This window comes from Brassica napus, chromosome A9, assembly GCF_020379485.1.
Source record: "Brassica napus cultivar Da-Ae chromosome A9, Da-Ae, whole genome shotgun sequence".
NCBI lineage: Eukaryota > Viridiplantae > Streptophyta > Magnoliopsida > Brassicales > Brassicaceae > Brassica > Brassica napus.
The window spans coordinates 39,165,408-39,186,396 of NC_063442.1; the positions used below are offsets into that span (position 1 = coordinate 39,165,408).

The following is a 20,989-nucleotide window of genomic DNA, read 5'->3' on the forward strand; positions in this document are numbered from 1 at the left end:
CTATCGGATTGAATGTGTAACTTTCCAAAAGATAAGGACATGTTGATGGAAACAACGTAACAAATCATCCGCAAATTATCAAAAAGATCATCACATGTAAAATAGTATTGAACTACTAATTAATACATAAACAAATGGTATAGATAATAAATATTTTGAAATATTGTATACAAATGAAAATATAAATATAAATAGACTGAACATGATAAATAGTATAGTACACATAACTAAAATTATCAAATGGTCTAGAAATAATATATTAAATGCCTCAAATTATAAAATAGTAATACCTAAATAAATTTACAGGGATAACAATTTCCTCTCTTTCTGCCTCAACCCACCGTCATCTCTGAGTCACGGAGAGCATATGTACAAAAAAAAGATGATCAAGGAAAAATTAATAGCAACAAAAATGCTTAGATCAGCGACATCGAAGGAGCTTACAGTTGGTGATATGAGGAAGACCAATTTTTTTTCTTTACTCATTTTTGCCGCCTTTGAATCAAGATTCTCTGCTTTTAGATTCGCCGGCTTCATCTTCACCGACGTCGTCATCTGTGTGTCGCCTCTGCTTCATTACCTTCCTTTTATTTGTGCCTATCGTTGTTCCATCTAATTGTATCGCCGTCGTTAGTCTTTGAGATTCACAAAGAAACTGGTTTACATTATTCTTAAACAGTGTAAATATGTGAAGTATATTAATCCATGATTTAATTTTCATAAATTACTGAATAATTATTTAATATCTAATTAATAGTTAGTTATGGTCATGTCGTTGAAATAAAAGGATATGATGGTAATTTTATATATTATATCATGGTGTACCAAATAAAATAGTTAGATATTATATTTTTTTGTTGGTCATCCAATGCAATTTTTTAATAATGGATCAATTTATGAAGTTACCAATTTTCATTACATATTAAGAATATATCATTGATTTTGATTTTTAATTATAATATTTTTGAACGTTATTGAGTGCAATTTCCCTTAAAATAGACATTATTCTAAAATTTTTAAAAATTCAACCTGTAAAGCTTAGTTTGAAATATACTTTTTTACTCCTCATCATATCCATGTGAATTAAGATATTTTGTTCTAATATATAGTAAATTTCATTTTGCCACCTTGACAGATTTTGCAGATATACATAATCAAATAGCATCTTTTATATTAAAAGAGAAGTACAAAAAAAAATCAAATGTACAAAAATCATGTTTGACTATTTCATTAATTATTTAATATGAAATATTTGATTATTTACATTAACTAACTAAAAATATATAATTTCAAAAATATCTTAATAATTAATAAAGATATTAATAATATCAATTTAAATATAACAAAATCTGTTGAGAAAAAAATCTAACAAGATCTTACCAAAAAGTTTAAATATTTTTTATAAAATAAATATTTCTTAATTTCATGATTAAATATAATTATAAATTTTAATTCAAATAAAATTATACGCTATATTTATAAATTATATTAAATTATTAAATTAACCTATTTTATTTTTAAAAACAGCATTCATTTAAATAAATATCACTCACTATTAAAATGAGTTAAATTTGTAAATCATGTAACATTTTACACCCTTATAAAAATTGTTACATCCATTTTTTACACATTTCTGAAGGCATCGAACATGAATCAAATTATATTTTTTTATTATATTTTTATGTCAAATTTTTTATATATTTTTATAAAATAAGTATTTATTAGTTTGTATTTAAATAGAATTACAAATTAATTTGAATTAAAATAATATTATGCGCTATATTTTATAAATTTTAAAATAATGTATATTAAATTAAATTAAAGTTATATACGCAATAGATGTAACAAAATTAAATTAAATTAGTAAAGTAACCTACTATATTTTCAAACTGCTTTCATTTAAATAAATATCACTCACTGTTAAAATGGGTTAAAATTTGTAAATCATGTAATATTTTTATTAAAAAAAACAATTGTTAACTTATATTTTTGTAACTCACAACAAAATATTATATATTATTATTTTATTTATTTTGAAACTCCCAACAATATATCATCTAAAGGTAATTATCTACAAAATATAAAGTATATAACTAACATTTAATTTATGTATTATTTAAAAATTATGCTATTATAAAACTTTAAAATTTGAATATTTATTAAAAAAATATTAATAATCAATCAATTATAACAATAAATTTATTGTTTATTTACCCTTATAACAAAAAAAAAATTGAAAATATGAAAATTACTGAAATTTCCAATATTGTTTAAATAAAACAATGCATTAATTTAGTAAAAAGAAGATTCAAAAGTCTTCCAAACTCAAAAATGATTGTCTAATTTTCCAAATTCCTATTGACTAGATATATAATTTTAAAATAAATCTTCCATACTCATTATGATAAATTAAAAAAAAAATACTAAAGATAAAATAATAGGTTCTCAAATATAATGTTTTTGAAATGCAACACGAAAATAAAATATTGTGTAAAAATTATAATAGTATAATGCTTTGAAATCTTAATTCTATTAAAAATCAGAAAACTTAATAATAACTTAATACTATAACATCAAAAAACATCATATACGATAAAATTACTAAAATAGTATTATATAGATGCTGTTATGCATAAAATTTATTAAAATAATAGGACTGGACTACTTAAATAGAATAATGTATTTACTTCATAAAATTATACAATATACTAAAATGATAGATGCTAAAGTCTATTTTTAAAATAAAATATAAAACATAAATTATTCAAAACAAATATTAATTTATAGTATAACTAAATAAAATTTTAAAATGTATTGTATGCAAACTGTTGAAATTAGAAAAAATATATTTTGTACGTAATTATCTATTTAATTATTTCAAATTATAAATTTATTGTACCGAATTTAGTATGTAATAATAATTAATAACAAAGTTTAATGCATACAACAAATAATTATATATGAATTATGTTGAATAAGAAACTTAAAAATAAGATAAGAGAGTCATACAATATATAACACTAAGATATAAATCATATATTTAAAATGTTTAGTTATATTTATAAAAGAAAAAATATACCCGGACCAATTTATGAATGTTATCTTTGTATATTTTTCTTTTAAGAATCTTTGTTTCCATATTTTCTTGATAAAGAAAATTTTACTGTATTCTTACTTACTATTAAGGACTTTGCTATAAAGGAAATAATATTAACACGTATTATAATAATCACACATTTTTAACATACGTCATAACGTGATGAACTACAAATCTGTTTTGTGTCATGTTGATATAAATATATCCAACTTTAGTTAATTAGCTAAGATTTTATATAAATTGACACCTGTAAAATCCATAAATTGCAATTATGTTGTGTGTTAACATATCCAATTTCTTCTGTCAATCATATAAGTAAATAATTTTCTGAACCGATAACCAAACATGAGAAATATCAACACTCCTAATTCTGACACTGCAACAAAATTTATAATGATTTTTAGCAAAAAAAAAACACAAAGTATAATATTATTTTTCATATAGTTTTTGTATTTTTGACTTTTGTAGTATTTTCTTTTAGTATTAATTAATTTTTATATTTAATAAATTAAGATACTATATTTTTTGATGAAATTAAGATACTACTATATTAAGTAAGAAAACATACGTACTAAACAAACGTTATAAATCTCACAAAGTTTTTTGACACAAATAAAAATATGATAATTATAGTTCTGTCACGTGTCACACTACACTAAAGAAGTTTTAGTTTAAGATAAGATTTGTAACTGACAAATCGTGATGTGTAAAGTTCACCCAAAAAAAAAGATTTGTAACTGACGTAGTTTAACATTTTTTTGGATTAGCAATTACTATGGATGGATTTTCTTACCACAATTTCATATAATGTCTTTATGAAGCAAATTCTATCACTAACAAATCATCAAATATATATACTACTTTTAATTTCAACTGACAATCAAACCATAACTCTAAAATCTCTAATACCTCAAAAGAAAAACAATAATTATACGTCATCATGGGAAGTTCCGAGTGTCACGAAACTCATGTTCTAATGGTAACACTACCAATGCAAGGTCACATCAATCCAATGCTCAAATTCGCCAAACATAGCTCACGATCGAACCTTCACTTCACCTTGGCCACCACTGATCAAGCCCGTGACCTCTTCTCTTCCGCCGCCGCCACCACCACCGGAAACAACCCATGTAGCCCGGTGGATCTCGCTTACTTCTCGGACGGTCTGCCTAAAGACGACCCAAGAGCCGAACCAACTCTCCTAGAGTCATTGAGAAATGTCGGAGGAAATAACTTGTCTAAGATCATTGGTGAAAACAGATTCTCTTGCATCATCTCTTCTCCTTTTACCCCATGGGTTCCAGCCGTCGCAGCAGCTCACAATATCCATTGTGCGATCCTTTGGATCCAAGCTTGTGGAGCTTACTCGGTGTACTACCGTTACTACATGAAGACAAACGTTTTTCCCGACAATCTCGAAGATATGAATCAAACAGTGAAACTACCGTCTTTACCATTGTTGGAAGTGAGAGATCTCCCTTCGTTTATTTTGCCTTGTGAAGGAAGTCACTTCTATAAGCTCATGGCAGAGTTCGCAGATTGTTTGAAATATGTGAAATGGGTTTTGGTGAACTCGTTCTACGAACTCGAATCAGAGATCATCGAGTCGATGTCGAATCTCAAACCTATAATCCCAATAGGTCCTCTAGTTTCTCCTTCTCTGTTGGGAGCTAATCAGGACCAAACCATAGATGGGGAAAATTTGGATATGTGGAAAGCTGATGATCATTGTATGAAGTGGCTTGACAAGCAAGCTAGGTCTTCCGTTGTTTACATATCTTTCGGAAGCTTGCTCAAATCTTCGGTGGATCAAGTCGAGAGCATAGCGACGGCTCTGAGAAACAGAGGAGTTTCATTTCTCTGGGTGATTAGACCTAAGGAGAACGCCCAAAACGTCGCCGTTTTGCAAGAGATGGTACAAGAAGGACAAGGGGTCGTTATTGAGTGGGGTCCTCAAGAAAGGATATTGAGCCACGTGGCGATCTCTTGTTTTGTTACACATTGTGGCTGGAACTCCACGATAGAGACGGTGGCGGCTGGTGTTCCGGTGGTGGCATTCCCGAGCTGGACGGATCAGCCGATTGACGCAAGACTGCTGGTGGATGTGTTCGGGATAGGTGTGAGGATGAGAAACGACGCCGTAGACGGCGAGCTTAAAGTCACAGAGGTAGAGAGATGCATTGAGGCTGTGACAAAGGGAACTGCGGCGGCGGGTATGAGGAAGAGAGCAACGGAGCTTAAGCAGGCTGCAAGATTGGCGATGGCGCCTGGTGGATCTTCGGCTCAAAATTTGGACTCGTTCGTCAGAGATATCACAACCATTTGACTCGTTACAAGTCCGTTGTCATCAGTTGTACTTTATTTAATCCGTTTCTCTTTGTATTTAATCTGTCCGATCTGTTTTATAAATGATGTAATCTACATTAAATTAATATTATAATCAATAAGATTAAATAAAAAATTAGCACCAAAGCCAACCCATCAATAAGAATAATCTACTTTTAAATTTTTTTTTTGCCTTTAACCAAATTACAACTGTATATGTCTTGCATATATTTTTTGTATTTGAATACTTTGTGCCTGTTCGTTTAAGTATTAAAAGTTTTGTCTCCATCATCGCCTTTTTACTCTTTCGCAATCGCAGTTGCAGTGCATCTGTATTTCAACTCCAATTATTTTAAACATTTTTTTAGTTTATATATTAAGGACTGTTACATAAATAAACAATGCTAAACACATGTTAAAATTGGACTAAAATGTTCTAAGAGGAACAACTGATTTGCAATTCGGTCTCTTCTGTTTCATACTTGCTATTCAACCTAATTAATGAGTGAATGTAGTTGGGTCTAAAGTTTAAAAGGTACTAGGGCTGAGCTAACAAATTGATTAAAAGTTGCAATCAAACCCTTTTTCTACTATAGATATATTTGAAATGCATCACTCCATTAGCTCATATAATAAATTACTTATAATAAAGTTCTACGTATTCCAATCTATAAATAGTTCTTATTAAAATTATCTTTTTTGTTTTACTATAAATGGGTACAATGAAGAGATTCACTATTCCACTAATATTATTTCATTTTCTACTTCATTTTTTATTCATTTCTAAAATAATAATTCATTTTCTTTTCATCACATTCTCTTGAAATTAACTAGTTACAGTCAAAGATGCAACAATATTGTCTATATGATGGGATGGTATCATGGTAACTTTAACTATAGAGGTAATTAACACATTAATGCATGTGATGGTTAGTTGTTCATGAATGGCATGTAACACGTAATATACTTAACTATAATTGGACCCAAATGACCATTGACCAATGGCCATATATATTAACAAAATGGGTAAGAATGCTTTTTTGTCAATAATTTTACAAAACACAGAAAAAATAAGTTTGAATATTGACCAGTATTTATTTCGTCAGTATGGCCCATTCCTAACCAAATTAAATTATTGTTAAACTTATGCCGCATTAATTTAAAGACTTATGACTGTAGAACTTGCTCTTTTTCCAGCATGTTTACAAGTTTGAATTGAGGTAAGATGGTAAATTTTATTTTTTTTCCAGTTCAAAAACAAAAAGTAGATTTCCTTACCAAAATCTCACTTAATAGTTAATATCCTCATTGACCAAAATCTATCAATAGATAACCATTGTTATATATACTACTCCAATTACAGCTCACAAGTTCATACAAAACTCAAAGTCTAATACCTCTTAAGTTATTAGTTATTACTAAAAAGAAGTAATAATGGGAAGTATTGAGAGTCAAGAAACACATGTTCTATTGGTAGCCCTACCGTACCAAGGTCACCTCAAACCAATGCTCAAATTCGCCAAACTTCTCTCACGACCGAACCTACACTTCACTCTCGCCACCACCGAGCAAGCCCGTGACCTCCTCTCGACCGCCGCAGAAGATGAACAACCTTGCCCGGTGGACCTCGCTTTCTTTCCCGACGGTCTACCTAAAGACGACCCAAGAGATGCAGATTCTCTCATCGTCTCGTTGAGAAATGTCGGAGCCAAGAACTTGTCTGAAATCGTCGAATCAAAGAGATTCTCTTGCATGGTCACCGTGCCATTTGCTCCATGGGTTCCAAGTGTTGCAGCTGCACACAACATCCCTTGTGCACTCCTCTGGATCGAAGCTTGTGGAGCTTTCTCGGTTTATTACCGTTACTACATGAAGACAAACACTTTCCCCGACAATCTCGAAGATCTGACACAAACCGTTGAGTTACCAGGTTTGCCAATGTTGGAAGTTGGAGATCTCCCTTCATTTCTCTTGCCTTCTGCAGGAAGTCACCTAAATAACCTAATGGTGGATTTCGTCGAGTGCTTGAAAAATGTGAAATGGGTTTTGGTTAATACATTTCACGAACTCGAGTCAGAGATAATCGATTCGATGTCCGAGTTGAAACCGGTAATGCCTATCGGTCCTTTGGTTTCTCCATTTCTAATGGGAGCTGATGAAGAGAAAACCGTAGATAATGGTGATTGCATGGAGTGGCTTGACAAGCAAGCTAGGTCTTCGGTTGTTTACATATCTTTCGGAAGCTTGCTCAAATCTTCGGTTAATCAAGTCGAGAGCATAGCGACGGCTCTGAGAAACAGAGGAGTTTCATTCCTCTGGGTGATTAGACCTAAGGAGAACGCTCAAAACGTCAGCGTTTTGCAAGAGATGGTTCAAGGAGGACAAGGGGTCGTTATCGAGTGGGGTCCTCAAGAAAGGATATTGAGCCACGTGGCGATCTCTTGTTTTGTTACACATTGTGGGTGGAACTCGACGATAGAGACGGTGGCGACAGGTGTTCCGGTGGTGGCGTACCCGAGTTGGATCGATCAGCCGCTTGACGCGAGATTGCTTGTGGATGTGTTCGGAATGGGAGTGAGGATGAGGGATGACGCTGTGGACGGCGAGCTTAAGGTCGCGGAGGTTGAGAGGTGCATTGAGGCTGTCACGGAAGGACCCGCCGCGGAGGATATGAGGAGGAAAGCGATGGAGCTGAAGAATGCAGCGACATCGGCGTTGGAGCCTGGTGGTTCGTCGGCTCGGAATGTGGACTTGTTCATCGCCGAAATCAACAACCAGTCAACCACCTGACGACTATGCTTCTGCTTTGAATTAAACCGGCGATAACCGGATTTTTGTTTCAGTATTTGAACCAAATGTTCATTAAAATGAGTAATTGGAATTTTTAATAAAAGTATTATATTTTAAGTTTTTTCCAATTAGTTTGTCTGAAACAAACTTCAGCTCATGATTTTACAAAAGTTGAACCAAACGGTTACTAAAATAAGTAACTTGAATTTTAAAAATATATTATGAAGTATTTCCAATAGTAATAAAAGAAGTTGGAGAAGGTGAGTTTACTAAATGGTCTAATGTTCGATTCGATTCTACAAAAACATGTTTTCTACATTATAAGATTGACTATAGATCGAGCTTTATCGATCTAATTGGTGAAAAAAATAGTGACAATAGCTAATTCTGTTAAACAATTCATATTATTTTTGTTAAATAGAGTTCATGAAATATAATAACTAAAATCATTACATTTGTGAAAGAAGAAAAAAACTCCAATCATTACACAAAAAAAATTTTGAAAAATATTTCATCACTTTTTAAATCTATAATATTTTTTTATCAACTTTTAAATCTATAAATTCCAAACGGACAAATTGGATAAGATTTCCATACCGGTTAACCGGTATGGACACGGTAAGTTTGGGAAACCCGGTTAACGCAAAGCCTTTTTATCTTGCTTCAGAGATCTTCAACTGGGAGAAAACCTGAGTCTCGGATGAATCTCCATCGCTGCTCTTCTTCTGAACAAACGAGTTTTCGCTAAACGAATCACTCACCATCAACCTCGGAACCACCAACGAGTTTCCACCTCCCACGCCCGAGATCGTCATGGTGCTATCCTCGTGAGGCTCTCTCTGAACCGGCGTCATGTGAAGCTGCAGAACATACTCAAGATCCCAGATCACGTCCCCCATGCTCGGCCTCTCTTCGCCGCAGTCCCTTAAACACTTCTCCACGATCTCCATGAACTTCCTCAAAGAACTCGCCTCTATTTGACCAATCAGTTTCGTATCTAAAACCTCGTCGACTATCCCTTTCGATAGGCAGAACAACGCCCATTCCGCGAGGTTCACTTCCTCGTGCGGAAGGTCGTGCGCGAGAGCAGGTCTCGCGCACAGAACCTCCAGGAGTACGACTCCGAACGCGTACACGTCCGATTTCTCCGTGAAGATGTGAGTCTGCAGGTACTCCGGGTCGAGGTAACCGAACGTCCCTTTGATGTTCATGCTGATATTGACCGGATCTTGTTCGCGGACCGCGAGCTTCGAGAGCCCGAAATCCGCAACTTTGGCGACGTTGTTCTCGTCTAGTAGTATGTTTGTTGATTTGACGTCTCTGTGGATGATTCCCTCCGAGCCGCTGTGGAGATAATGCAATCCTCTTGCTGCTCCGATGCATATCTCTAGCCTCTGTTTCCACGTCAACGAAGGCATATCAGAGCCGTAGAGATGCTCTTTAAGCGTACCTTTCTCCATGTACTCGTAGACAAGGATCATCTCCGAGTTTTCGTCGCAGTAGCCTTTTAGAGAAACGAGGTGTTTGTGCCGGATTCTTGACAAGACTTGGATCTCGGTTTGAAACTCTTGTATCCCTTGTCCTGAACCGGTCTTCGCTCTCTTGATGGCTGCCCTGCTTCCATCCGGAAGAATGGCTTTGTAAACGTCTCCGAAACCGCCTTTCCCGATCAACCACTGGGGGTCGAAGTTGTTTGTAGCTCTCCGAATGTCCTCGAATGCAATCTTCAAGCCTAAGTTTAGGTTGCGTAGTGGCGAATTATGGACCGGATCGAAAGGTCTATTGGTGCGTAATGGCGAATTATACACCGGATCGAATAGTCTATTGTCGGAACTCCCACCTCTGTACAGATCCACAGGAGACCATACAGTGGCCTCCTCCTCTGGCTTCTTCTTCTTCTTCGATCTCCTCCGTTTCAAGAAAACCATAAGCAACAAACTCAATACCAGGATAGAACCAGCAGCAACACAACCAATAATGATGTAAACCAGGGAACTACTTTTATCCGAAGAATCGGATTTGTTCAGAAACTCCATCACCTCCAGACCGTTAAGAAAACCAGCATCCTTACGGGGCTCCTTAGTACCTATGCTAACATTCAAGAGTCCAGACCCATCAGAGACGTCCACGACATCGATATAAAAAGGAGTGACCAGCCTAATCTGCTCTGAAGGATTTACATTCTTCCTCACTCGCCCGTTCACATACAGATAAAAATCGGAGTCGGGGCTCTGTGAACCGCTCAAGATATCACAGAAGTGAGCTCTGATGAAATGCTTTGTTTTATTTTTCACCTTAAACGACCAAGTAACGTTCATCAGCATATCCGTTTGGTCGCTCGAGCTGCGGTTGATTGCTTTAGCTGTCTGGTAGACAAAAGCAGGCGCTGTGTACTCCGTGGCCGAACCTGAACCGTAGTTAGGCTGTTGCGCTGTTCGATTGTTTCTCGCAGCTTCTTTTTGGTAGAGGAAGTCGTCGTCTAGCGACCAGGTACGTCCCAAGGTGTCGTTTTCCGGAGTAACTTTCTGCCCTCCTACGTTTAATCTGTAAACCGTATGGAGATTCTTGTCGGACTCCGGAGTAATCTCGAGGTCGTTATTAGCGGAGAACACTTCGATGGCGTTGACAAGAGCTACATAGGTAGGTTCAGGAACAAACCGGATTTCGAGTTTCCGAGAGTTGATCATCAGGAGAAACTCCTCGACTCGTGGAGTCTCGGTGAAGTTCTGAACCGAGAAACTTTTGAAGTGGTGAGTGGAGCCAGAAGTGGCGGAGACGGTGAAGCGAGAAGTTAAAAGCTCTGTCCGAGATGAGACATGGAGACGCACAAAGTGTAGACCGACAGAATCGAGTTGGAGGTTGTAAGAAGAAGGGCGTCTGAATATCCTCACCGTCCCGTAGATTCCGGGGCCTGATTGGTTGATGGCTTCAGTTCCTTTGCTGCTGAAGGAGAGGGAGTTACCACCGGAGATCATATCTCCGACGAAGGTCCGACCACCATAGGTGATGTTAGAATCCGAGCCACAGTTGACGTAGAACTTCTGGGGACGAGAGTATGGAGAAGTAGCGGAAAGAGTGTGACGTGGAAGAAGAAGAACAATAGCTACAATTGTCATGAAGAGAGAAACAGAGTATCTAAAACAGAGTTTCTCCATAGTTGTGAATTTGTGATAGAAAAAATTAGAGAGAGAGAAATGAAGAGAGTCAATAGATGAAGAAACATGTGGTTGGTGTGGAAGAGGATTGAGGAAGAAGATGAGATTGAAAGATACTGTAACAAAGAATTGAGATTATTGGAAGAAGACTCGAGTGGACTTTTCAAGTCTTCGTCTCTCTCTCTAACTAATCTTTACCTTACGATGCTCTCCAAAATTGACTTAGTCATTCATCCCTACTGTTATCTATTATGTTTGTTTGGTTTCTTCTGGCAAGATAAATTTTTCTTTATTCGAATTTGGTTTTATTTGATTTTTTCACTTTTGATGTAGTAACTTGATTTATGTTATCGAATTTTATTTCTTTATGATCAAAATATATTTTGAGATCGTTTGTTTATAGTATTTGTATGATGTTTGAGTATTTTGTGTCTCGTAAATGTGTTATATGTTTACCCAATTAGCCAATAAAAAAACAAACGTATCAACTCATAAACAGAAAAAAATATATAACACCGAGAACCAGAAACATGATCTTATATTATTTTCGAACATAAAAGACAAATTAACATTCAAGCAAAGTTACAACATTCAAGCAAAACCATCGAAAGTCTTATGGACAATGGGACGAGCTTTACACATGGCTAGCAAGGGAGTCGCTGGACGCATCATGGGTGCTTCTCTAGTTTCAATATACTCTTCTCCAGTTCTCTCCCATTCAAAACACTGAACCATCGATCCGAGAGCCAAGGTCACTAGCCGATGAGTTAGCGCGACCCCGGGACAGGCTCGTCGTCCGATCCCAAAAGACAACACCTTTTGCTTTTCCTTTTCATTTTCGAACCTCTCTGGCTTGAACATTTCTGGATCTTCCCATACAGATGGGTCTCTATGCATAGCCCAAACGTTTACCAATAGCATTGACCCACGTGGAACATCGTACCCTGCCAACATGCAATCGTCTGATGTCATGTGGGGCACAAGTGTCGGAGCTGCCGGGTGAAGACGTAAGGTCTCCAACACAATCCCTTGGAGATAAGGGAGACTTTTAGTATCCGGTTCATCTATTAACCGGTCAAAACCGATCTTGGTATCGATTTCGGTTCTTGCTTTCCTTAATACCTCTGGATGATTCAACAAATTCAACATGGCCCATTCTAACGTCCCTGTTAATGTTTCAGTTCCAGCAAGAATCATAACCTGTATAATTAAAATCAAGAATCAATCAATGGCTATAACTTATAAAGTTTAGTTAGTGTTCTTACATATTAAAAATGGATTTCTCAAGACCAAGACATAGCATATAGTGTTTTGTGCTAGTGTTGTTGTTGTGTCACACAACCCGTATAATTCTCAATACTTACTATTATGATTCCTTTCAGAGTGACATCCGTGTAATAATCTGGCTGCATTTGTTGGAGAGAGAGCAAGTGATCCATCATAGTGTTGCCCTTTTCTTTATTAGCACGTTTCTCATCCACCAGACTCTGTAAGAACTCATCGACTCGGCCAGCTAACTCCTTGACCTGTTTTTCAAAATTTGTGAACCAACGCAAGATTGGGATATAATCGTTAGCATTGCCTGCGCCTGCCTTGGCCACCACCTCGTCAATCAGATGTCTCACTCGCCGCGCGTTGTCGTCTTGCTCTGTTCCGTCACCATAGAATCGTTTCCCAGCCATCATTCTAAGGATGTTATTTATAGTCAAGTCCATAAACAATGATCTCATCTCCACCCTCGCAAACCCCTGATTCATAAGTGGATCACACAAACATATGATCAGTTCTCAAATTGTTCAGAATATATAAACATTTTGAGATCATACGAAAATCCTATTAGAGTTCCTTTTTGGGCAAACCTTTCATTAGATTAAAATAAACAAAGTCATTACCATGAAGGTAAGCTTGAAATGAAACATTTTGTTCCTATATATTAGAGTTCCTTTGCATGGTGTTATATATAGTACCGAAGCAACATCTGAAACTGTAACCAGAGCTGGGCGTGTACACTGAAACATCTTAATGGCCCTTCATTTTATGGGGCTTTCATTTCCAAAAAGATAAATAAATACATATATATATATATATGATAATGAAATATATTGTGTAACTAGAGAATAAAAACAGTTGATAAAATAAAGAAATCTGCTTAGATAGAATCAGTAAACATTTTGGATGAATTTTACTTCATTAGAATTTTAGTCTAAAAATTGTACATCATAAAAACTGTGGTTTTAAAACTAAATTTTTTTTTGTTGGTACAGTTTATGAAAAGCATCACTTAATCTGTAATTTTTTTTTTTTAAAATAGAGCATTGGAAGTCTCAAGTCAGGGTCTGATTGTAGCACTTGAACATGGTCCTGGTTTAGGAAGACCATTAATTTTGAATTATGTATATTAATTGAGCTCTATAATTAAATCTATGTACATGCTCCTGTAAAATACTGATGCGTAAAAGCTCACATACATGTTGAGAGTTCTTGGAGAGACGCAGTAGCAAGTGTCGGATCTCGTCCGTACGAACAGATAACAAGCCATTGAGCTTGTGTGACGAGAAGATCTCGAGAGTGCTGATACGGCGCAAGTTTCTCCAGTGGTCACCATAAGGCGCACTGGTCATAGTGGTGAAGTTGTACTCAATGTGTTTTCCGACAATGAACTCTGGCCGGTTAGCCAAAACAATGTCGTTTTTGGTAAAGCACTCTTCAGCGACGGAGTAGGAGGAGACGACAACCGCGAGACGGTTTCCGAGGCGGAGTGAGAATATTGGAGCACCGTCGAGGGACTTAGAGAAGGTTAGGAATGTACGGTGGAGCGGCTGCTTGAGTAGGTGAAGGTGTCCAATGAACGGCAGTGGTCTAGCCGGACTTGGTGGTAGGTTAAACTTGATATGCCGTTTACCAAACAAAAGTTTTAGAGAAATGAGAAAGAAGAAAGCGAGAGATAAAACTAGGAAATGGGTTTCCATTAGATCTAATCTTTTTGTTGTTGTTGGAGATGAGACTTAAGCGTTATACCTTATTTTATAATGAAAGCGAGAGTCGTCTCGCTAAGAAGCATGCATGATGATTGAAAAAATCTGTTCAATTTTTTTTTTGTATTTGCATGGGTGTTGTACCACCCGTCACTAAAGTTTTTCGTAACGTCTAATGCAGTTAATGACTACTAAATTTATGTAGTAATTGTACAAAAATAATAACTGTCTATTTATTTTGTTTTTATTAGGGTCTAATGGATGGACAATTCTTAAAACTTTTCTTTCTAGCTTACAAATTATTTGAATTTTGAACGTTTGGCTTCCCAAAAAAAAATTGAAATAAAAACAAAATAAAATTTCAGATTTTCTGATAAATGAAAAATCAAATAAAGTACTAGTTAACCGTTGATAATTTTATAACCAGAAGATTATGAACCAAAAAGACACTTGAGTTTGTGGAGCCTTGGTTTCTAGTTATTTTAGATGTCCACAGCCCCAGTATATATGTCCTACCACTGAACCACATAGTCTTCTTATTATCCGGAAACCCCCACTTTCCGTATGTTGTTCACAAACACTTACTACGTGAACACTCATCAGTCTTACCATTTCAATAAATTTTTCATTTTTTTAAGCAAAAAAAAAAAAAATTCATTAGAATAGCCCATATTTCAAAATATTAACCAAATAATAAAAAAGCTAACTTGACGCGTTCGTGCCATGTATTAAGTAATATAGCATAAATGTCATTTACTATCCAGTTATTTTTATTAAATGGATATAAAAAGACAAAGAAAAGAGTGTTAAGCATTTAGAATCTTATGAACAATAGGGCGAGCTCTACACATGGCTAGCAAAGGTGTCGCTGGAAGCATTGTGGTTGCTTCGGTAGTGTCAACATATTCTTCTCCAACTCTCTCCCATTCAAAACACTGAATCATCGACCCAAGAGCCAAACGCAGTACCCGCTGAGCTAGCCCAGACCCCGGACAAGCCCTTCGTCCCATCCCAAACGTTATCAACTTTTTATCTTCTCCTTTCTTCTCGAACCGCTCTGGCTTAAATTTTTCTGGCTCTTCCCATATATCAGGGTCTCGGTGAATGGCCCATACATTTGCGATTACCGTCGTGCCACGCTGGAAGTTGTAGCCTCCAACTATGCAATCATCTGTCGCCCTACGTGGAGGTAACGGAGCTGCCGGGTAAAGTCGAAAAATCTCTGATACGATACATTGGAGGTAAGGAAGATTCAAAGCATCTGGTTCATCCATTAACCGGTCTAAACCAATTTTGGTATCGATTTCAATCTTTGCTTTCTTTAATACTTCTGGATGGTTCAACAAGTTCAACATCGCCCATTCCAAGGTTCTTGTTACCTATACAAACAAAAGTCAAGCTTTATTAATTATATAGATCTTGACTAGTGTTGTGTTAATGATGTATTAAACAGATTCCTGAATACTTACAACTATTAGTCCTTTGACGGTGACATCCGTATAATTATCAGGTTGAGTTTCTTGGAGAGAAAGCAAGTGATCAATCATAGTGTTACCCTTTTCTTTTTGTGAACGTTTCTCATCTACAAGTCCTTGAAGAAACTCGTCCACCCGAACCGCCAACTTCTTGACCCTTTTCTCATAACTAGTAACCGAACGGAGGAGAGGAAGATAGTCAGAGGCGTGTCCTACACCAGCACTGGATACTGCTTCGTCAACCAACTGCCTCACGCGTTTTGAATCGTCGTCTTGCTCTGCTCCGTCTCCATAGAATCGTTTTCTGGCTATCATCCTGAGGATATTATTGATTTGGAAGTTCCCAAACAGTGACCTCAACTCCACCTTTGCAAACTTCTGAATTATTATCACAGAAACAAAGGTAGGAATAAAAAAAATGTTAAGATTACCACATGGATAAGTATAAGATGGTACTGGAGCCATGGAAAAAGGTGAGCGCCTTTAAAAACCAAGTAGCAGTGTAGAACTATCCTACACATTAACAACTGCTTCTATTTGGAAATCTATGGAACTTGAAACAGTATTGGAACTCAGGTTGGCATGTGCATCAGAGTCGGTCAGAGATTTCAGGAGTTACAGTTTTTTTTTGGTCAAATATATTTTCAACAGTTTATGGAGGCTATCTTCATATATATTAAACCTTAATAGAGTTGGATGTTACTCTAACGGTATTCTATTTTAGAATAAAAGATAGAGTGATGAACAAACAAAAAACAAATTATATCTATATATAGAGTAAACCTATTTTTTACTCTATTATAAAGTGAAAAATAGAGTACTATTGAAGCATTTTTATTCTAAACTTTATTTTAGAGTGAAAAATAGAGTGAGATTGGAGATTTCTTAAGGATAATTGTTAATTCAAGAGTCCAATGCACAAGATTTTGATTGGATGTTCAAATTAATGAAAATACACAAGCGAGTAAAAATCCTCTAAATATAAAGCAATAATCTCTAAATACACAAACATTTTTAATCAAAACTGGAAAAGATCTTACCAAAAACACATTTCCTTTAATAATTAGTTATTAATAATTTATGTTCACCATTTTATAAGTTATAAAACTGACAGATGCGCTGGTATCAAAAGCAAAATGACAAATGCTGGTTTTTGTTACATGACAGTTTTGTAACTTTACTAACTTACAAAATGTTGGAACGTTGCAAAAGTAATGTTTTTAATTTAATTCATTATATTTTGATAGTCAGAGACACGTCAAGAAATTAGCCGTAGTAAATTTTGTCCATATATTTAAAAGAAAAACGTTTGATAAGAAGATATACTTGAAAGCTTTTATAAAATACGTCAATAAAAGTTATTGTATGTAATTTATCTAACTAAAAATAGAATATATCTCAAAATAATTCATTTTTAATAACGAGTCACAACATTATATAGAACTTAAATAATTGTTGCCATACTATATACTACAAAAGTATTGCATAACGTTCAGACCAAATTACATCTCTTAGTGACCATGACTCTAAGGCCTTGTTTCATGTGAAGAATAATAGAAGGAACTGGCTCAATCTTGTGTCCTTCAACGATCTTTACCTCATAGTTTTGAATGATTTTCACAGCCACTGTCTTCATCTGCGTCATAGCCACTTCTTTCCCCAAACAAGTCCTTGGACCAGCATTAAACGACAAGAACTTAAAAGATGGCACATGTATCAACCTTCCAGTTTCCGAAATCCATCTCTCTGGTTTAAACTCTGATGCATCTTCTCCCCATACCGATTTCATTCTCCCTAGTGAGTACAGACAAAACACAATCTTCGTACTTGGATCGACTCTGTGTCCGCTCGGAAGAACGTCGGGTTTTGTAGGAGACTTGTGCTGAAACGGAACCGGTGGGTATAGCCTGAGGGCTTCACACAAGGCGCCATGTAGATACACCAACTTGTTTAGTTCTTGGGGATTGAACGAAGAGAAATGAACAGGATCATTATCGGTTCTTGGAGATAGTTTTGTGTTGATTTCTTGACGAATCTTGGTCGTTACTTCTGGATTCTTGGAGAGAAGCCAGAAGAACCAAGTGAGAGCAGAGCCTGTGGTGTCTCTCCCCGCTAACATGAAGCTTAAAATCATGTCTCTGAGGAACTTGTCGTCACCCGGATTCAACAACTTGTACTTGGTGGTGTCTACGTCCATGTAAGACATCAACAAATCTTTAGAAGAAGAGTCTATGCTAGTAACTCCGCGTGTTATTTCATCTCTCTTTGAAGCTATGCACTTGGAGCAAACTCGATCAAAAGTCGAGTGAGCTATACTCATCTTCAACTCATCTCCAAACCCAAGCAACCTTTGCATCTTCCAAACAATCTCCGGCTTGAAATGCCTGAAAAATATAGCTTCCTCTGCTTCATCTAAAGCCTTAGCAAACTCGATTTCAGGCATTTCGATCGAGAGACAACCTGGATCGATCCCGGTCGCTAAAACAAACGTAGTGTCGAAGGTGAATCTTTGGAACACATCCTGTAAATCAAAGACTAGTTTCTTCTCAGCAAAGTGATCAAGAATGGGGACAAGACCTTTCTCTAGCTTACTCATGTTTGTTCTTAGTGTAAACCTTTGAAACTCCGGACGACTCATCATGCTTTGAGCTGACTTCCTCAGATCCTTCCATAAATCTGAATCCGCGTTGAAAATCCCATCTCCTAAGACATCGAAGAGCTTCTTGAACTCGGATCCTTTAGGGTAGTTTGCGAAGTTTGAGCTCATGATATGATGAATATTAGCCGGATCTACGGTGAACAGCATGTCGAGGCCTCCGAAACGTGGGCCTTTGAAAGGAAAAGTTAAGTTGGAGGCCTCGAGAAACTCGGTTACATAGTCGTACACACGAGGGATCTCTACGAGTAGGCCCGGGAGCATACCGAGGAATGGCCAGTTCGTGGGAAACGAACGGTGAGGTTTCTTCATAATCAAGAAATATCCAAAGAAGTAGGAGAAACAAAGGAAAGAAACTGAGATTTCAAGTAAGCTTATCATAGCCATTAGAGAGAAAACTGAAGAGCTCAAGGCGAAACTGAGATTTTCAAGAAAATACATACGGAGATGAAATGTCAGTGCGCTGTTGAAAGTGTTTAAAACCCTACTTTTGTCGTTTTCTATTATTGGTCCTCACCAGTTTTGGACGTTATCTAGCTCTGTTGCACCTAATTTTGAGACCATTAAATACCATTAGTAAGTATTAACTAGTTACTTTGATATATATAACATTATTCGAGACGGACAAATTCCTAGGCTAGCCATCTTTTCTATGATCCCGCACATGTTGATCACTTTTCTTAATTAATTCACTCACCCATAAAACCCTACAACCCTTGTATTTTCCTGAACAAAAAAAAAAAGCATGACCTAAACTTACGTTATATATTGACAAAATATTTTCTTATTAAACAACATATTCTTTTCAAAGTTTTGGCATCACCAAATTAATTAGAAAATTTGTGATTATAGATCTCTTATCATATCTGATAAAGGAACCAATAAAAACTTTTCACGTCACACTTGTCTTGACAGATCCTTCTTTATTCCACAAAAGTATCACACACAACATTCTTAATGTGTAACACAACACAAACCAAACTCCATAGAAATATGTTAAATCATTGTCCATGTAAAATAACAACAACATGTCAAGCTCCAATCACTTAAGGTTACACGAACCAAATTCCAAAGGAGAAAATCTTTCCACATCCTTTAGTGTAAATATTGCAACGACAGATCAAAACTCCAATTTCTTGAGTTTAAAGGAGCGACCTAATCAACTCTTATCTGACCTCTCTCAATGATTGTGGTATCAAGGGGTACAACTATTTTCTTTGCTTTTCGGAAACCTTTACTGTTTAACGGATTTCTTATGGAAACTTGCTCTCTGTAACCCAATCATGTTATTGGGCTGAGGCCGTATGCCTAACATCTTCAGTGAATTGATTGAACAAAATTGTTTTTGGCAAAATATGTTACAGATTGTAGTCGAACATGTCATTATTTTTGTTACATGCTCAAATATATTATATAAACGTGGATTTTAATTAGTTAAGTTGAGAGTAGTGCACTACAAGAAAACATCGGCATACTGACGGAAAAAATCGTCGGTATGTCGTCGGAATAACGCTATTCCGAGGACATACCGACGAAAAAATCCTCGGAAATATCTCCTCGGAAATTCATATTTTCTCGGAAATCCCTCGGAAATTTCCGACGGAATTCCGAGGAAACTAAATTCCGAAGAAACTCCGAGGACACTAAGTTCGTCGGAAGATTCCTCGGAATATACCGAGGGACGCCTTCCTCGGAATATTTCGATGGAATTCCGATGGTTCAATCCTCGGAAGTTTCGACGAAACATTCCTCGGAATGTTCATCGGGAATTTCCGAGGAACCTGGCCCTCGGAAAATTCCGAGGAAAATCTTTTCCTCGGAAAATTCCGAGGAACTTCTTTCCCTCGGAATTTCGGAAAAAAATAATTTTTTTAAAAAAAATATTTTTAAAAAAAATTAAAATTTTTGAAATTTAAATTCGAAAATATAAAATTAAATTTAAAATTGAAAACATATTAGATAATATTCAAAGTTAAATAAAACATTCCGAGTTTTTGAAAAAAAAAAAAAATTACGGGTCTTGAATGTTCGGAAACACCTCGTTCGGGTACATCCTCTTCATCATCTCCATCATTTGCTCGTTCAGCCTCTTATGTGTTTCATAGCCCGCCTGTTGAGCTGCCATCTGAGTCTCCAACGCAGATATGCGATCATCCTTGTCCTTCAGCTGAGCCGTAAGTACTTCTGGATCAACATAGGGCGGTGGTGCAGAAGAAGGAGCAGCCGACCGGGAGCGACGACCCAAACCGACCAAACGTCCCTTCTTCTTTGGAACCGACTGAAATATTAAATAACCAAATTTAAATAATATAAAAAGATGATAAAATAAAAATCAAAAAATAAATGAATTGAACTTTAAAAAAAAAGAACTTACCGATTCAACGATTTCGTTGATTCGAACCCTGGACAAGTTGGTCGAAGCCGTCGAATCGTCATCATCGGTTTGAAGCTGAGACACTTCGTCATACACCTGAGTTTGGACCAGGTCGACCACGTCCCTCACAAGACCATCATCA

At 36.1% G+C, this 20,989-nt stretch overlaps 6 protein-coding genes and 1 long non-coding RNA gene across 7 annotated transcripts; 2 read left to right on the forward strand and 5 right to left on the reverse strand.

Moving 5' to 3' along the window:
* Positions 1-87: 87 nt before the first annotated feature.
* LOC125578540 lies at positions 88-1,372 on the reverse strand. Its single transcript, XR_007316647.1, has 2 exons — positions 445-1,372; positions 88-349 (listed from the first exon to the last, which is right to left on the reverse strand). It is a non-coding gene; the product is annotated as an uncharacterized LOC125578540 (long non-coding RNA).
* Positions 1,373-3,750: 2,378 nt separating this feature from the next.
* On the forward strand, positions 3,751-5,532 carry LOC106365169 (UDP-glycosyltransferase 84B1-like). The gene has a single exon (XM_013804615.3). The coding sequence runs from the start codon at positions 4,038-4,040 to the stop codon at positions 5,421-5,423; it is 1,386 nt and encodes a 461-aa protein (XP_013660069.2). The 5' UTR covers positions 3,751-4,037; the 3' UTR covers positions 5,424-5,532.
* A 1,230-nt stretch (positions 5,533-6,762) lies between these two features.
* LOC106365170 (UDP-glycosyltransferase 84B2-like) lies at positions 6,763-8,459 on the forward strand. The gene has a single exon (XM_013804616.3). The coding sequence runs from the start codon at positions 6,857-6,859 to the stop codon at positions 8,210-8,212; it is 1,356 nt and encodes a 451-aa protein (XP_013660070.2). The 5' UTR covers positions 6,763-6,856; the 3' UTR covers positions 8,213-8,459.
* Positions 8,460-8,644: 185 nt separating this feature from the next.
* Positions 8,645-11,599, reverse strand: LOC106368651 (probable receptor-like protein kinase At2g23200). The gene has a single exon (XM_013808658.3). The coding sequence runs from the start codon at positions 11,365-11,367 to the stop codon at positions 8,866-8,868; it is 2,502 nt and encodes an 833-aa protein (XP_013664112.2). The 5' UTR covers positions 11,368-11,599; the 3' UTR covers positions 8,645-8,865.
* A 288-nt stretch (positions 11,600-11,887) lies between these two features.
* LOC106365171 (cytochrome P450 81D11-like) lies at positions 11,888-14,446 on the reverse strand. Its single transcript, XM_013804618.3, has 3 exons — positions 13,836-14,446; positions 12,732-13,115; positions 11,888-12,567 (listed from the first exon to the last, which is right to left on the reverse strand). The coding sequence occupies exons 1-3, from the start codon at positions 14,334-14,336 to the stop codon at positions 11,959-11,961; spliced, it is 1,494 nt and encodes a 497-aa protein (XP_013660072.2). The 5' UTR covers positions 14,337-14,446; the 3' UTR covers positions 11,888-11,958.
* A 228-nt stretch (positions 14,447-14,674) lies between these two features.
* On the reverse strand, positions 14,675-17,183 carry LOC106373964 (cytochrome P450 81D11). The gene is made up of 2 exons (XM_013814074.3): positions 15,812-17,183; positions 14,675-15,721 (listed from the first exon to the last, which is right to left on the reverse strand). The coding sequence occupies exons 1-2, from the start codon at positions 16,280-16,282 to the stop codon at positions 15,149-15,151; spliced, it is 1,044 nt and encodes a 347-aa protein (XP_013669528.2). The 5' UTR covers positions 16,283-17,183; the 3' UTR covers positions 14,675-15,148.
* An 8-nt stretch (positions 17,184-17,191) lies between these two features.
* LOC106365172 (alkane hydroxylase MAH1-like) lies at positions 17,192-19,152 on the reverse strand. Its single transcript, XM_013804619.3, has one exon. The coding sequence runs from the start codon at positions 18,912-18,914 to the stop codon at positions 17,310-17,312; it is 1,605 nt and encodes a 534-aa protein (XP_013660073.2). The 5' UTR covers positions 18,915-19,152; the 3' UTR covers positions 17,192-17,309.
* Between the last annotated feature and the right edge of the window lie 1,837 nt (positions 19,153-20,989).

Bases quoted from the DNA above. Each gene is read 5' to 3' on its own strand.
- LOC106365170 (XM_013804616.3), top strand. From the start codon at position 6,857: ATGGGAAGTATTGAGAGTCAAGAAACACATGTTCTATTGGTAGCCCTA.
- LOC106365169 (XM_013804615.3), top strand. From the start codon at position 4,038: ATGGGAAGTTCCGAGTGTCACGAAACTCATGTTCTAATGGTAACACTA.
- LOC106373964 (XM_013814074.3), bottom strand. From the start codon at position 16,282: ATGGCTCCAGTACCATCTTATACTTATCCATGTGGTAATCTTAACATT. The intron at 15,722-15,811 runs GTAAGTATTCAG...TTGTTTGTATAG, and splicing joins CCGTCAAAGGACTAATAGTT to GTAACAAGAACCTTGGAATG.
- LOC106368651 (XM_013808658.3), bottom strand. From the start codon at position 11,367: ATGGAGAAACTCTGTTTTAGATACTCTGTTTCTCTCTTCATGACAATT.
- LOC106365172 (XM_013804619.3), bottom strand. From the start codon at position 18,914: ATGTATTTTCTTGAAAATCTCAGTTTCGCCTTGAGCTCTTCAGTTTTC.
- LOC106365171 (XM_013804618.3), bottom strand. From the start codon at position 14,336: ATGGAAACCCATTTCCTAGTTTTATCTCTCGCTTTCTTCTTTCTCATT. The intron at 13,116-13,835 runs GTATGTGAGCTT...CTTATGAATCAG, and splicing joins TCTCCAAGAACTCTCAACAT to GGGTTTGCGAGGGTGGAGAT. The intron at 12,568-12,731 runs GTAAGTATTGAG...TTAATTATACAG, and splicing joins CTCTGAAAGGAATCATAATA to GTTATGATTCTTGCTGGAAC.